Here is an 18085-nt window from a genome sequence, read left to right on the forward strand (position 1 = left end):
TCGGATGCGGGCAGTACAGAGAGCAACACACACACTTTGGTTCCGGCTATAGAGCCCCTGCTAAGCAAGCCATTTGGGTGACGTCTCGGCGGCATACTCGATCAGCAAAGAGACACCACTCTCCCGTTCCTGTTAGGGTTTTCAATCAATTCTCCCCACTCAGTGATACACCCACTGAGAATCATATTGAAAGAGCCCTTGTTATCGGTGATTCTATTGTAAGGAATGTGGAAATTATTGTTGCAATATTGTTAATTGCATTTCGGGGGCCAGAGCGTCTGACATCAAATCAAATTTACAAGTGCTGGCTAATGCTAAATGTAGATTTTCTAAAATTGTTATCCATGTCGGCACTAACGATGTCTGGCTTCGCCAGTCGGAGATTACAAAAGATAATGTTAAAGAGGTCCCTCCCTGCTCGTCGTGGTGACGAGGTTTATAGTAGATTAGTGTCACTGAATGGCTGGATATCTGAGTGGTGTCTGAAGAATAAAATAGGATTTATAGACAATTGGAAGAGTTTTTGGGGTAGACATGACCTGCTACAGAGAGACGGACTCCATCCCTCCAGGGAAGGTGCTGCTCTCCTCCCTAGTAATTTGGCTCATAGTCTTAATAATGATAGTAATTGAATAACTGGGGCCCAGGTCAGGAAGCAAATAAACTGGTTAATCCGAACATCTGCTAGCTGTCTTGAGACGTCACACAGGTCACATAAACTACAACACATAGAGACTGTATCACCTAGATATCTCATAGAGACTGTGTCTGTTCCCCGAACTACGAAACACAATACCCTCACTAAATCATTTAGAAAAAATTTGATTAAGGTCAAACTTGAACAAAACAAACAAATAAAAAATACACATCATATAAAAATAGGGCTACTAAACATTAGATCTCTTTCTACCAAAGCACTAATTGTCAATGAAATGATTACAGATCATAGATTGGATGCGCTCTGTTTGACTGAAACCTGGCTTAAACCGGATGAATATATTAGTTTAAATTAATCTACGATAGATCACGACATTCTCTTGAATAGGCTGGAGAATTATGTTGGAATTTGTGAAGTTGCATTAGCATGGTTTAGGTCATATTTAGCAGACCACTACCACTTTGTCTATGTAAATGAGGAATTGTCAAACCAAACAAAAGTAAAATATGGAGTGCCACAGGGATCAGTTTTAGGGCCTCTGCTTTTCACCACGTATATGCTTCCCCTGGGAGATATTATCAGGAATCATGGAATAAGTGTTCACTTCTATGCTGACGATACACAACTTTATATTTCTTCAAAACCTGATGAGATTTCACAATTCTCAAAATTAGCAGAGTGTATCAATGAAATTAAAGATTGGATGGCCAGAAATTTCCTTCTACTCAACTCTGACAAAACAGAGGTTCTAATTATTGGACCAAAAAACTCTAAAAATAAGCCGCTAAAATATAATTTGACTCTAGATGGATGTACTGTTACATCATATTCAACAGCAAAGAACTTAGGTGTTCCATTTACAAAAAGCTTCACTCTGATGCTGCGCTTTTGCTAAGAGCTATGGGGAACAATCCTAGCTGTGACCGAGCTGAAATAATGTGTGTCACATTTCAATGAACATTGACCGGAATTTATAACCTCGGCTGATGTAATCATTAGATGCACCTGCGGGCAGGCTATAAATGGATACGTCACAAGGTGTCGTCAGAAACTCTTTTTTTCAGAGCGATTCTGTTTCTGTGTGTTTTAAAAACCCTGTCAAAACTTTCTTTCCTCTGTTAGGAGTTAGAATTGGTTAGGCAGTGTGCAGTGAAAATTTTTCTCTTTTCTCTTCTGTTTAGAAAATATTATATATATATATATATATATATATATATATATATATATATATATATATATATATATATATATATTCAAAAAAGAAAAGAAAAAAATAGAGAATGACTGAAAGCCGCAAACGATGCATCAGTTTTTGCTCTGTTTGTTTGGAGGAGCGCTCTGCTCTCGCGTTGCAGCAGGACGGGTGTGAGCACTGCGATTTACTTTAACAGGCAAAGTGCTTCGCGCTCGCCACGCTTACTTCCAGGAGTCAGCACTCACGAAAAAATATTATAAAATCGTTCGTGGGGCTCTTGCTTGGATTTGGCTGAGGAGCAAGAGACGGGTTGATCCCTTTCTCTCACTCTCTCCCCCAACCCAGCTGGTCCTTCACATGATCTCGAAACGCGTTTCGACGTTTCTTCGGATCATGAGGAGGATCACGATTCTCTTCCTGCCTCCGAGATTTCCGTCCGTGATAAAAAAATCTACGGAGGAATTGCTCTATGTTGTTACTCGTGCGGTTGCCAGATTGGACTATCCCCACTCCAAATTAGGGGATAGATTTTATCTTCAGTCTAAGAAAGGGAACGCCTCATGAGTCCCTTCCCTTCTTTGATAACCTCCATGAAGAGCTTTTTTTCGCTCATGGAGGAACCCCTGAAAAAAAACCCTGCTTGCGGGCTATCTCTCGCCGGGCTCGGCATCGTAACTTAAGAAGCCCTCTCACCCCTCAAAACCTTGTAGGACAACCTCCACTTTAGTGGGAAGGGCTTATCAAGCAGCAGGTCAGGCTGGTGCTGCTCTGCACACTATGCTGTTTTACAGGCGTACCAGGCTAACCTCCTGGACGACCTGAGTGTGGGTTCTGCGCTTGACGAGCAAGCCTCAGACCTGCCTCACACCCGCCTCGGTCCTGTCTGAAGGAAGGCTCAAAAGCAAAGCGTGGCGAGTCGTGCTCCTCCTCCCAGGGATTGGGGACAGTCTCGCCGCCCTTGCCAGCCCCCGAAGCAAGACCTCAGGACTATAATTTCTAGTAAGAGAAAACCCTGACGGTCTTGGGCCTAGATTAGGGGGTAGCTCCCCTTGGGACAGGGCGTGTGCTTCACTTCACCCCTCCCGGTACCCCCTCGAAGCCCATCCATTTCCGCCCCCTCTTGGTGTTTCGGGTTGCAGAGGCTTCTGTCAAAATTGGGTGTTTTCGCTGTTCCTGCATTTTATTCAGGACGCAAAACACTCGACAACCCCTCAACAGGAAGTGTTAAAATCTAATACCCATCTCAGAGATCCTGGCAGCGTGGAAACTTCTGCCAGATATATTCTTTTCTGTGGGTCTTATAAGGGCATCAGGATTTACTTCTCTCGCTGCTTTTCCGTGTTTCAACTGCGTGTTCTCACTACCGTAAACAGGATTTCTTTTTTGTCAAAAAAAAAAAAAAACTCAAATCTCCTGGTTAAAGGGGCCATGGTTTGTGTTCCCCTTCCAGAGAGAGAGTTAGGTTATTACACTAAATACTTCCCGTTTCCCATGGAGGGTGTGGGGTGGCGTCTGGCTTAGATCTTAAAGCTTGAACTACCTGTGGGTGTTCAAGTCCTAGATGATGCCTATCAAGATGGTCGTGTCTCAAGCCCTACAACTCGTTTGGCTGGTCACCATCGATCTTATGACGCACTTCTATACTTCATTTAGAAGTTCTGCCACAACATGGAAAGTTCCTGAAGTTCGCTTCCGGGGCAAAGTCTTCAAGTGTCAGGTACTTTCACTCGGCCTATCCCTTTTTACACGCACATTCACAATGCATGATGTAGCGCTGGCTCCTTGTGACTCCGGGGCATCTGCATTCTGAATTATGTAGACGACTGGCTGATCCTAGCGCAGTTCCAGGAACTGGCAGTTCAGCACAGGGACATCGTCTTAGCTCATCTGTTTCTCTGGGGTTGAGGCTCAACGCCAAGAAAAGCGTCCTCTCTCCCACTCAGAACACTGTCTATCGGGGCATCATATGGAGTTCAATCACAATGCGGGCACAACTCTCTACCACTAGGATTGAGTCCATTCAGATTACCCTGAGCAAAGTCAGGCTAGGTCAAGGTTGCACAGTATCAACGATTTCCAGGTCTCAGGGTGACCGCATCCTCGGTGATCCCTCAGGACCTTCTGCTCATGAGACCGTTTTTTGTTGTGGCCCAAAGCCAGGGGATTTCTTCCAAGGGCCAAAACCCCTAGGCTAATAAGGGTTACGTGCCTCAGGCTTCGTTCCCTTTCTATGTGGTTCAGACCACGGTTTTCTGCCTTGGGTCCCACTCTAGGTGCGTCTTGTCGCAGGCTGCTAATGACAGACGCCCCCCTGACAGGCGGGGTAGCGGCCTTAAGTGGTCGTCCAGCTTAAGGGGATAGGAGGATCGTCAGTTCGGTTGTCACAGTCACTGTCTCGGGTTGACGGCTGTATTTCTGGCCCTAAAATACCTCCTCCTGAGGCTGCCATGTCTTGGTGCGGGTGGACAATACAGCGGTAGCCTCTTACATAAATCATCAAGGAGACCCACGTTCTTGTAAGCTGTATTTCTGACGCGTCAGATTCTCCTTAGGGCCCAGGGCAAGTTCCTGTCACTCAGGTCAGTTATATCCCTGGATGCCCGTATGTGGGAGCAGATTTACTGTCCAGACAGAAAATACCAACGGGGGAGTTAAGAACTCCACCCTAAGGTAGTAGTTGCCCAGAGTTCACCAGCAAGGGTTTTTGCCTCTTACTGATAGCACCACGCTGGCTGAACAGGGCTTGGTTCTCGGAGCTAATTTCTTCCCTCGACGGCTCGCCTTGGGCGATTTTGGGACCTTGGGAGTTTGCTTCAGTTCTGGATTTTCTGTAGAAAGAACTGTCAGCGGGCACTTGCCTCGCCACTGCCAGGTTCTATGTGGCCACAGCGGTTTGCCACGGCTTGGTGGGCGGGGTGCTCTCTAAGAGGCATCCTCATTATTGCCCAGGCCTACGAGGCGCGCGGTCAAGCTTTGCCAGTAGGTTTTAGGGCGCACTCTACCAGAGGGCTCTCCACCTCTAAAAGCTTGGCTAGAGGTCTCCCTCTGCAGCAAGTTTGTGATGCGGCAGGTTGTCCTCTCCGCACACGTTCATTAGATTTTTTTAGTTTGGATGTTCTGCACTCCGGGCTCTTATGCCCTTGAGTCGACATCTCAAGCTCTTGTCTGGACAAGTTTGTGATGTGGCAGGCTGATCCTCTCCGCTCACATTCATCAGTTTTTATGACAAGTTTGTGTTGCGATAGGGTTCTCTTCGCACACATTCATCGAACTTTATGGGTTAGATGCTTTGCTACACCGGAGTCTTATGTCCTTGAGTCGACATTTCAGCCCATGTCTAAACAAGTTTGTGATGCGGCAGGTTGTCCTCTCTGCACACATTCATTGGACTTTTATAGTTTGGATGTTCTGCACTCCGGGCTCTTATGCCCTTGAGTCGACATCTCAGCTCATGTCTGAGACCTCTCGCGTTTTTGTGAGTACACTGCACAACCGTAGGTGTCCGGACAGCCCCCAGTGCGGCGGCGTGGGTATTGCATTCCCCATAGCGCTTAGCAAAAGCGCAGCATCATAGTGAAGCTTTTTGTAAAGGGAACATCTCGGGTTACATGTGTAACCCTTGTTCCCTGAAAAAAGCGGAACGAGATGCTGCGCTTCTTTGCCGCACTGGGACATCCCAGGACGCTCTTCAAAAAGAAGTATCTGACGACACCTTGTGACATATCTATTTATAGCCTGGCCGCAGGTGCATCTAATGATTACATCAGCCGAGGCTATAAATTCCGGTCAATGATCATTGACGTGTTGCACACATTATTTCAGCTCAGTCACAACTAGGATTGTTCCCCATAGCGCTTAGCAAAAGCACAGCATCTCGTTCCACTTTTTCAGGGAACAAGGGTTACACATGTAACCCGAGACGTTATATTTGATACCAATCTGTCCTTTGAAAATCTAATTACAAATGTTTGTAGAACAGAATTCTTCCACCTAAGAAATATTGCTAAATTAAGGCATATGCTCTCTGTTGCTGAGGCCGAAAAACTAATTAATGCGGTCATGACCTCAAGACTAGATTATTGTAATGCATTACTGGGAGGATGTCCAGCAAGATCAATAAATAAACTTCAATTTGTTCAAAATGCAGCAGCCAGAGTGCTAACATTTACATTTATGTTTATGCATTTGGCAAACGCTTTTATCCAAAGTGACTTACAGTGCACTTATTACAGGGACAATCCCCCCGGAGCAACCTGGAGTTAAGTGCCTTGCTCAAGGGCCCAACAGTGGCATCTTGGTGGTGCTGGGGCTTGAACCCCCAACCTTCTGGTCAGTAACCCTGATCCTCAACCACTGAGCCACCACTGCCCCTAACAAGAACCAAGAAATATGATCATATTAGCCTCATTTTATCATCGTTACAAAATCTGTATTAATTTTAAAATTCTGTTAACTACGTACAAAGCTTTGAATGGTCTAGCTCTGCAGTACTTAAGTGATCTTCTACCACACTATATTCCAACACGTTCATTAAGATCGCAAAATTCTGGCCTGTTAATAGTTCCTAGAATATCAAAATCCACAAAAGGTTCTTTTCATATTTGGCTCCTAAACTATGGAATAGTCTCCCAAACACTGTTCGAGATGCAGACACACGCTCTCAGTTTAAGTCTAGACTAAAGACTCATCTATTTCGCCAGGCATACACCTAATTTATCCTCCAACCCACAATTAGGCTGCTTTATCTGGGTCTGCCGGAACCAGAAACGAGAAACATTGAGCATGATCTCTAACTCTGCAATAAATGTAATGGCATCTATGCTTACATCTTTTTATTTGTTTCCCTGTCTCAACCTCGGGACTCCTATCCTGAGGTCACCAGAACCGGCTGGATCCAGCACCATTCCTGCTTCATGTTGGACTCCACTGCTACATGTCGCTGAATGATGATGACTAAATGCAGCCGGTGCCAGCCATATATCACTTCAGTCTATTATGATTTACTTCAGAGGATGAACTGATCACACCTAAAATTGTTCCCAAAGTGCTAACTCAGCGCAGCATCTTGTTCCACTTTTATCAGGGTTCTGTTTGAGAAAGAATATGCAAATAAAAATTATGTAATACTACTAAAATTGTGTTTTGCAATTATATTGCCTGCAGTAAGTAACTTTTTCAATGGAAACTTGCTTTTATTAGGTTGGAATATTGAATATGATCATATTTAAGTCAAATATTATCATTAACTGAATTTGGATCAGTTATTTAAGTTAGTAAAAAGATGCATATTGCTTGTCAAATGGTATTTTTCATTTTTATATGCCTCATTTTTAAGACTTTTGAAGTGTGTTTATAATGTGAGGATGTGTATTTGTCAAGTTGTTACATGTCCCACATAATCATACAGGCATATTGAACCAAGTTCAAATTTGTTATGCTAATATTTCAGAAAGAAGCTACATATATTTCTTCACTGTAAACCATAGATATCCAGCACTGCCCGTATCAACCTACTGCTAAAAAGAACCCAGAAGTGCTTTTTCTGCAGTGTGACATCACGGTTATTTCATGTACTGTATATGTTCAACAACACTTCTAGCTTTAGCTGGGGCAGTAGTTTGAATTTTGGTAAGCACAGAACAATTTCTGCAGCAGACCTTTTGGTCTTGTATTGCTGAATCCAAGTATTCTTTTTATTACAAATTTACTTATACTACAGGGCCTAGGTGATAATTCTCTGAACATAGAAAAATCCAAATATACTTTCTCAAACAAACAAGCAACTAAGTGTTCATGCATGCAAGTAAAAAAGATAAAACAAGGAATATGTAAGATATATTGAACTACTGGTTGATTATTGTCTACAGGCTTTATTAGATACTAAGTAATCCAAATCTGAGTTTACAGGAAGCACTGTATATTAAAATTTTCACAGTTACTGTATACAATTTACTACCTTTTAATAGTTCATACTGTATCAAAAAATGTGGGAGGTGTTAGGTTCATCCGCTTCATAAACCCCAATTTATACCATACCACCCCTGCTTGACCTTGCTCATGCCCTGCCCTATGAGTTCATTGTTTACACTCTTAAGCATTCATCCGTATGAATGATTTCTCTAAAACTATAAATTCATTATCAGTTTGATTGCATTTGGCAACTGCAGTTGAGCTCAAAATCGGGGATGCTTATCTTTCTTTACACACTCCTGCTTTTCCATTACCTTCATGTAAAGGGGGAAAAGACTCCTTGCCAAATGATGGGAGAGCCAAAGTACCCACTGCTGTCAAAGGATGGAGACGTAACTATTGGAGGAATTTTTGCAGTCCACAGTAAAGAAACATTACCTTCATTTGATTTTAAACAAAAACCTCAACTTTTATCATGCTCCAGGTTTGTTACATCGGAAACTACTTGAGAAACCTTAGAGTAGACACTGCATAACAATACATTCATTTTCTTTTAACAGAAAACTACCATAACATCTGTGAAGTAATGGTGTATCAAGTATAACACATGTGAAAGTATAAATACAAATGTTCTTTATTTTCCACCTTATTTATCTGTTTATTATGTATTGTTGTTTAAACTACTTGTTTAATATTTTCACAGTGTGAATCTTAGAGATTTTCGATTGGCTCAAATCATGACCTTTGCCGTTGATGAGATTAACAGAAGTCAACGTTTACTCCCAAATGTTTCAGTTGGCTACAGAATATATGATACATGTGGTTCAAGGATGTCTGCTATGAGTGCAACTATGGCATTGATGAATGATCAGGACTTTGCAGCAGTGGACAGATGCAATGGACAGTCTCCTATACATGCTATCATAGGGGAAACAGAGTCTTCTGCCACAGTGATTCTGTCCAGAACTACAGGACCTTTTAAAATTCCAGTGGTAAGAGGCAATAACAGTAAAATATTGACACAATTACAATACTGATGATTTTGACACTATAACCTGAGATTTTTTTTTTTCAGATAAGTCATGCAGCTACATGTGAATGTCTCAGTAACAGGAAAGATTACCCCTCTTTCTTCAGGACTGTTGCTAGTGATTACCATCAGGGAAGAGCACTTGCATACATAGTCAAGCACTTAGGCTGGTCCTGGGTGGGAGCTGTGAACAGTGATAATGACTATGGAAACAATGGAATGGCCATATTTCTGAAAACAGCCAAAGAGGAGGGCATTTGTGTGGAATACTCTGAGAAATTCTACAGAACAGAGCCTGAAAAACTCTTAAAAGTGGTAAATGTAATAAAACGCGGCACTGCAAAAGTGATAGTTTCATTTATTTCATTTCTTGAAATGGGCTTGCTTATGGAGCAGCTCAGTATTCAGAACATTACGGGCCTCCAAATGATTGGAGTGGAGGGATGGATAACTGCAAATGGTTTGATCACACCAAACAGTTTTCGTGTGCTGGGAGGGTCACTGGGGTTTGCAGTAAGAAAACTCCTTATTGAAGGGTTTTCAGATTATGTTATAAAAGCATTCTGGGACACAGCTTTTCCATGTACAAAAAGAAATGGGAATTCTTCTCAAATTGATTTTGATTGCAGAAAATATCAAGATTTACTTGTGCTGAACAATTACAATGAAGATGTACCTGAACAGAGATTTGTTAGCAATGTCTACAAAGCAGTGTATGCTGTGGCTTATGCACTAAAGAGTCTGCTTAGGTGCAAAGAACAGGAAGGTTGTGAAAAAAGCCAGATAATACAACCACAACAGGTAAAAAAAAAAGAAGAAAAAAAAAAAACACCCTAATTCTGTTTGACAATGTGTTAAAATGATGATAATGTTCCAAAACTGTCTTTTTTCTAGGTGGTTGAAGCTTTGGAAAAGGTAAAATTCACTGTAAAGATAGGAGATCATGTACAGTTTGACAACACTGGTTCTGCAGTAGCCCAGTACGAAGTTGTGAACTGGCAGCAGGATTCTGATGGATCAATCCAGTTTAAACCAGTGGGTTACTACGATGCCTCATTGCCCTCTTACCAGCGCTTTGTGCTTAACACTAAAATCATAGTCTGGGCTGGAGGTCAGCTGGAGGTAAATTGCAAAATAAAATTAAAAATAATAGTTGTGTTGACCGCTAGGTTGTCTAAAATTCTAATATATTAATATATCTAATAAACTACACAGCCCTCCACTACTTATCAAAAATCTACATCTCTCAACAATATAATTTTCTACCACATAAATCCATTTTTATCCAATTCGCATTTGCTTACCCCTGATTGAAAAGAAGCTGTGACATCAAGAGCTAAAAGGACAATTAGTAAATATATTTTAACAAGTGAAAAAAGTGATAGCAGGGCATTACAGATTGTATTTTTAGGAACAGTACCAAACTATGACTAATGGTGCTAAATATCTTATCAATATAATAGCTCATTTACCATTTTTTTTATTATATTATACTTACAAGATCTTTATTCTTCTGAGTCAGTATACAGTAAATAACTATATATTTACTGTATTTACTTTTCCATATAGAAGCCAAGGTCTGTTTGCAGTGAGAGCTGTCCACCAGGAACTAGGAAGGCTGCCCAGAAAGGAAGACCTGTCTGCTGTTATGACTGTATTCCATGTGCAGAAGGAGAGATCAGTAATGAGACAGGTAAACGTCAGCACATTTCAAAGTTCCAAAGAAAGCTGGTTAGTTGCTCATTTTGTGTTCTCCTTCTACTGTTCAAGATGCAGTTTCTTATCAAAGGTGTTCATAAATGAAATTGTTTACTTTCTCATTCTAACGATAGTGAAAACAACTTCCTTTCCAGATTCAAATAACTGCAAGCTGTGTCCAGGGGAATACTGGTCTAATGCTGAGAAAAATGAATGTGTGTTAAAGGCTGTAGAGTTTCTTTCATTCACAGAAGTTATGGGTATAGTGCTAGTTTTTTTCTCAATGTTTGGAGTAGGAGTAACTGTGCTGGTGGCTCTCCTGTTTTACAGCAAGAAGGACACCCCCATAGTAAAAGCCAACAACTCCGAACTGAGCTTTCTGCTGCTTTTCTCACTGACTCTGTGTTTTCTCTGTTCACTTACTTTCATTGGTCGGCCCACTGAGTGGTCCTGTATGTTACGTCACACAGCATTTGGGATCACTTTTGTCCTCTGCATCTCCTGTGTTCTAGGAAAAACAATAGTGGTCTTAATGGCCTTCAAGGCTACACTTCCAGGAAACAATGTAATGAAATGGTTTGGGCCTGCACAACAAAGACTCAGTGTTCTTGCCTTTACACTTATACAAGTTCTTATATGTGTGTTGTGGCTAACAATATCTCCTCCTTTTCCATATAAAAATCTGAAATACCATAAGGAAAAGTTAATTCTTGAGTGCAGTCTGGGTTCTACGATTGGTTTCTCTGCTGTGCTGGGTTATATTGGGCTTCTGGCTCTGTTGTGCTTCATTCTGGCTTTTCTAGCTAGGACACTGCCTGATAACTTTAATGAAGCAAAATTCATCACATTCAGTATGCTCATATTCTGTGCTGTATGGATCACATTTATTCCCGCTTATGTCAGTTCCCCTGGAAAATTTACTGTAGCTGTGGAGATATTTGCCATTTTAGCTTCAAGCTTTAGTTTACTCTTCTGTATATTTGCACCAAAATGTTACATTATCCTTTATAAGCCTGAACAAAACACAAAGCAACATGTGATGGGAAAGATGTCATCTAAGTCTTTATGAAAAATAAAATAGCATGGCCATACTACTATTGCAGTTGTTTGTATGTTTTATTCAAAATATAATTTAGTTTTTTTACTGAAATATCATCATCACAGGATTGGTCTTGATTACCTATTGGGGTGACGAGGACCTCTGGTGGTGAATGGGTGTATCAGAATGGGATGTTACATGAAGGCCTGTGTGCTGAAATGTGTCAGTTTACCCTTATGAATGCCTGTGTGCTGAAACATGTTGGTTTTATTTAAATCCATTTTCTCCCATCAACAAGTGTTGTTGGATTTATCATCTTCATTCAAACATTTTAAACAAGCCCAGTTTTTTCAGAAGAGTAAGGGAGGGCCAACAGTCTCTATAATGCTTGTCTTTGGGTTCTTGCTGCTTTGCAGCATTAAAAAATAAGAGGAAGAGACTAACTATAAAATGATAGGGAGACCAAATCGCAATGGATGTTTTCCCTATAGACTATAGTACAAACCCTGTTGTCAAGGGATGGAGACATTAGGTGCTTTCACACATGGATTTAAATTTGGATATACTGTATACTGTAACTATTCTGTCATCATTTACACACCATTATGTTGTTTCAAATAAGTATGACTTTCTATCATCTGTGGATCGCAAAATGATTTGCTTTTCAGAATGTTAGCCTCAGTTACCATTCACTTCAATCGCATCTTTTTTCCATAAAATGAAAGTAAATCGTGACTGAGAAAAACATTTTGAATAACATCTTCTTTTGTGTTCCATGGAAATAAGAATGTCATGGTTTTGAACAACATGCGGGTGAATAAGGTTGCTTCCAGACTTGGTTTGATTGCACATTGTATTATTTGGGTCCAAACCGTGGCATGATTGAGATCACATGACCAGTACCCCAGACCACACATGGGTCATCTACTACTGGCCTACTATTTCACATATTTAAAAGTGCAATTAAATATTTTTAAAATGATGGTAATAAAGTCTCCAATAGAATTACCTTTAACAAATCTCTAAACATAAAAATGTAGTCTCGATTACACCACCCTCAATCTGGATATAATTAAAATTCCGATTTTTCAGACCATGATCTTTGCCACTTCTTTGAGGTCAGCAATGGATTTGATGAATGTTCAGATTTGACAGCAGAACAAACCTCAAAATATTATGTTCCTTATATGTCACTCCCCCGACGTTGTGTCGATGTAGTGACACTAGGGGTCACTCTTGGGAGCCCGAGACACCTCTGATCTTTGATAAAAGGCCAATGGGAGTTGGCGAGTGGTATTTGCATGCCACTCCCCCGGACATACAGGTATAAAGGAGGGGGCACGCATGCAGCTCATTCGGATTTTCTCTTCAGAGCCGAGCAGTCACTATTTCATTGAGAAATAAGCAAGCTGAATTCACACGGTTTCTATTCACCTCTGCTGGATCCTTACGGAGCATTACAGCGGCTTTCTCCCCTCACTGCATGGGTGCACTGCAGAGTGCTTCAGCAGATCACTTGGAGTGTATTTTAAAAGAATATTTTCCCTCCTAAAAGAGTATATTTAAAAAGAGCGGCACACATTGGAACGTCTTTTTAAAGATGTGCCTTTTTAAAGATGCACTTCCGGTTGTGTGTTATTCCTGGATGTGGTCGATATCTCTCCTCTTCAGACGGCCACGATCGCTGTATTTGTGCTTGGGCGCTGCACATGCCGAGACATCTTTCGTGGATGCGTCATGTCCTCATTGCGAGGACATGACCCTGACAACGTTTCGGTTGCGGCTCGCCTTCGTAAGAAAGCAAGCCACCCCAGCAGATCACTGCCTCGGTCCTTCTACCCACTGGTATGAGGCCAGCACTGGGGGGATTCTGGGACCACAATGGGACCACCTCTGCCAGGTAAATCCCCGTGGACCTCTCATTCCCTGGCAAGCTTGTTTGCTCCGGTTAGGCTTCCGGATGAGTGTGTCGGAGAGCATCAGAGAGCAGGCTCGTCCAGTCAGACGCGAAAGCCTCTGCCGGGATTTCCCCTTCGGGTGAGATTGCCGAGGCACAAGCTGACGCGGAAATGACGGACATGCTTTCCCTGGCAGCCGCGAGCGTCAGGCTAGAATGGAAATCTCCACTCTCCCCTGAACCCTTGCGGCTCGACGATTGGTATCTGGGCTTGCGGTGCCGTTCACAGCCACGCCCCGCCCCAGTTCCATTCTTCCCGGAAGTGCTGACATGATTGTGGACAGTACCTTTTACTGCCCGGTCCCGATCTTTCGGTTCCCCCGCCCTCATTACCCTCAATGGTGGGCCGGCCAAGGGCTACTCGCCGAAGCTCCCAGTGGATAAGGCGGTGCACATATTCCCGAAGATCGCCACCACCTGGGCCCGAAGCTCCCATCTTGCGCCTGTAGTTTTACGTCGCCCCTGGCCTACGGTGCCGCTGGACAAGCCACCTCTGCCCTGCACGCCATGGCTCTCCTGAAAGTCCACCAAGCCAAGGTGCTGAAAGAGCTGCACGAGGGTAGTCCCGCCCCGGGATTGTTGCAAGAACTGCGCTCGGCGACAAACCTCGCCCTCTGTGCGACGAAGGTCACGCCACATTCTCTCGGGTGGGCGATGTCCACCTTGTGGTCCAGGAGCATTACCCTTGGCTCAACCTGGTCAAGATGAGAGAGGTCAACAAGATGTGGTTCCTTAATGCCCCCATTTCTCAGGCTGGTCTATTCGGCGACACCATCAAGTAGGGCTGGGCGATATGACCCAAAAAAAATATCACGATATAATTTTCCATATCAGTCGATATCGATAATTATCACGATAAATTTCAAATCTTTATTTCTTTGAAGATTAAAGGCATATTTTTGTTCCTGAGTGAAAGATGTAGAAACCAGATAGTTAATTGTGGTTTTAAACTATTCTTTATTGTCAAAACATGACAAACACTTCCCAAACAGGTGAACAATTGATCAAAACTGAGGTAGATGTATGTATTCATTACTAAAATCAACATTAATAGAGTAGAATATTATTTATATAAATAGAACAGAATATATAAAGTAAATATCTTTATAGAAAAATCAAGAACTGTAATAATATGACACTTGGCTCTGCTGACTGCAAATGCAAAATTAAAGTGCTTTAAAGATAATATTTGTCAATAAACAAAAATGCCAGCATGCCAAACCTTATAAATAAATGACATTGATTGACAAGATAAATAAAATAAATAAAAGAAAAATCTTAACTGTGGTCAGCATTTTTTTTTTTACTCTACAAGTTACGGGCAAGAAAGACAAGCCTGTCTACAGTTTCAGGTTTTAAAGCTGCCCTGTGACAGGTCACAATGTTCCCTCCTGTGCTAAAAATCCTCTCAGAGGGGAGCTGGTAGCAGGGATGCACAAGTAGCGCCTTGCTAGTTGGCTCACTTTAGGAAACTTTTTGTCATACACCTTCCACCAATCCAGGGGTTCTGTTTCACTGTCTGCATCTGGACCCATGAGATAGTTTTCCAGCTCCCCTCCACTGACTGCATGTCACTGAGTCCTGTGTTGCTGGAGCATGGCTTCTTAAAAAAACTGCCCAGTGACTTCCTCTGCTTCTTTACAGGAAGAGGAAGAGCTGCAGCAGCGCCTCCCTCTGCCTCTATTTCTTCTGTTCTGCATGAAGCCTGTGAAGTGGATGGGCCTTGGTCTCCCTCCATTCTCAGAATCTCAGTCACTGCTCTTGTTTTGATGGCTTCAATCTTGTCTGGCCTGATATATTGAGTCTTGAAGCCTGGGTCAAGCAAGGATGCCATATCAAGCAGTTCGTCTGTTATCTCATCATCGTACTTCTCATTGAGATATTCTATGACTGCTGTCTTTATGTCCTTTGTGAGCTGTGTGTCATCATCAGAGGGATTCAGGAGCTCTGTTCTGAAGAGGTGCAGCACAGGCTTAAGGTAGGACACACTCACATAAGATTCACCAGAGAGTGAATCTGTGAACTCAAGAAGTGGCTTTAAGGCCTCATTCATTGACTCCAGCACTTCAATGTCCTGCCAGGTGGGCACCAAGTGCCTGGTTTTCTTGTCAGCAGTGAGTACCTGAGAGATAGCCTTGTGCTGCTCAATCATCCTTGCCACCATCTTTTGACGGGAGCCCCACCTGGTAGGTGACTCTGTCACCAGCTTGTGCTTCGGTAGTTTAAGTTCTTCCTGAGCAGTTGCAAGGTCTCTCTTCTTTTTCCAGGAGAAGGAGAAGGCAGCCGCTACTTTTTTTACAAAGCCCAACAGCTCGATCCATCCTCTTGTCCTTCCCCGCTCTTTCTGAGGAAGGAAAGGAAATAGAGAAAAAATATGAGCAAAGAAAGTATCTGAGTAAGTCCACAATAGTATGATAAAAAAACATCTGAAGTTCTAAACAGATATATATATTATAACAGAATATTCATATTAAATATTCAAATAAGCATATGTTTCAGGTTCAAATATTGCTTCATGTTTGTAATCACTAACCTTTAAGAACAAAGGACTAATTAGTATTGATTCTTTTAAAATTTTACTTTTTATCATCATTTTATTCATATTTATTATTTTTTTAATCATATTTATTACAATTTAAATCAGCATATTTTTCAGTTTTAAATATTGCTTCATGCTTATAATCACTAACATTTAAGAACAAAGGAGTAATAAAATAATGATTTGATTCTTCTTAAATTATTTTCTTTTTTATTATTATTATTATTATATTATTACTTCTACAGCAGTTTTGTTACTAAATGGAGAACGGAGACTAAAACTTACCAATAGCCAGGTGTAGTCGATGCCCAAAACACTGAAGTCGTGTCCATTTGTTGAGTGAAGTGGCTTTTACCATGTTTGCACCACTATCAGTTGTGATGCACACTTGTCGGTCTTCACTCAGCCCCCAGGAGGCGAGTGCTTCAATCATTCCTTGGGCAATAACTTCACCTGTATGGTCTTCTGGAAAGTAAGCCGTTTGGAGGCATTTACTCTGAAGATTCCAGTCTTTGTCAATAAAATGAACAGTGAGGCTCAGATAAGGCTCAGATAAGGCTCAGATGTGCGACTAAACCACATATCAGAAGTAGAGGCGAAGAATTGCGCATTTTGCAGCTGGCGCTCTACCTTCTCCCTGCACTCCGTGTACATTCGGGGAATCGCTGTCTGTGAAAAATGTTTTCTGCCAGGTAGCTCGTATCTGGAGTCAAGGACGCGGATAAGCTTCTTAAATCCCTCATTTTCGACAACGCTAATGGGAAGCATGTCTTTTGCAATGCAATAAGCAACTGCTTTTGTGATGTCTTCGTGTCTTTTGGTTTTTTTGTCGTAAGGCACGGCGTGTGAAAATGATGATATGATACTTTGCTGAGTCGCATTGGTGCTTGTAGATGGTCGACGGCTACTAACACTTATTTGGGATTGGGACTGTAATTTCTTAGCTTCCTCGTGTTCTAATGGGTGACATTGTTTTAAATGATGAAACAAGTTTGAGGTGGTTGATGGCACTAGTCGTCCGCACAGTTTGCAGTGAACGTCGCTCTGTTTTTTGTCGGATCGCAAATAGCCAAAATATTTCCAAACCACTGAAGTTGAGTGACCTTTCTTGTCAACGATGTCTGTGTCCTCCGAGCTGGTCGTGGGCGTTGTATTTTCTCCACTATCGCTCATTTTTCTTGCTTCACTCAACTCCTCAAGCCTGTCAGCCACTGTGTGTCTGTCAATAACACCGCGTGCGGCACTCGGAAGCCCGGTCTGCAAAACGCATGCGCAGCATTACGCATAGTGCGTAAGCATTATATCGAGCATTTATCGAACTGTTGTTATCGTTTTATCGAGGAAAATTATATCGCGATAATTATCGTTATCGTTTTATCGCCCAGCCCTACCATCAAGGATAATGCCCAGCAGTTCTCGGCAGTGAAGCAGCAGACGGAAACCAATCCACCCAGCAAGCGACGTGTCGCCTACCAGGCTCTGCATGTGCCGCCCCCTGCAGGGCTACAAGCCCATTCCTCTGGCCAGTGGCGCCTCTCTAGTTGACATTTACAGAGCAGCGAGCTGGGCTACACCCATAACTTTTGCGAGATTCTACAATTTCCGGGTTGAGCCGGTCTCATCCCGTGTCTTAGCAGGAACAAACGGGTAAGTCCGGGTCAACCGGTCGTTTATTTTGCTTGCACCTAGCACCTTTCACCTCCCTTGAGCTGAAGATGTGCTTTGTTGATTCCCATAGTGTTCACAATGTGTTTCCTGATTGATTTCCTCCTATTCCTGCCCATAGGCAACCCCTTGTGACATATATTCTGCTGAAAATGTTTTCCCTGTTGGCAAACTGCGTTTTCCTTGGGCAGAGGCCCCTCTGCCCCAGTCTCCATGCTCGTAGAGCCTCCTACCCCATTGGGCAGGACCTACCATGGGACTTCTCCACATGACATACAGTACATCCGACTAGACTCGGCAAGACCATGTGACGTATTTCCACTTAATATCCCCCCCCTCTCTCTGGGCGGGGTCTCTGCGGTGTCTTCCCCTTGAGAGTGACACCGCCACGACG

General features: G+C 42.5%; 1 protein-coding gene across 1 annotated transcript; it reads left to right on the plus strand.

Annotated features, from left to right (window-relative positions):
- The first annotated feature begins 8020 nt into the window (after window positions 1-8020).
- Window positions 8021-11560, plus strand: LOC127661738 (extracellular calcium-sensing receptor-like). The gene is made up of 6 exons (XM_052152592.1): window positions 8021-8247; window positions 8467-8755; window positions 8839-9594; window positions 9688-9915; window positions 10363-10486; window positions 10647-11560. Exons 1-6 carry the CDS (start codon window positions 8039-8041, stop codon window positions 11558-11560), a joined length of 2520 nt encoding a protein of 839 aa, XP_052008552.1. The 5' UTR covers window positions 8021-8038.
- Window positions 11561-18085: the final 6525 nt, after the last annotated feature.

Source organism: Xyrauchen texanus, chromosome 21 (assembly GCF_025860055.1).
Source record: "Xyrauchen texanus isolate HMW12.3.18 chromosome 21, RBS_HiC_50CHRs, whole genome shotgun sequence".
NCBI lineage: Eukaryota > Metazoa > Chordata > Actinopteri > Cypriniformes > Catostomidae > Xyrauchen > Xyrauchen texanus.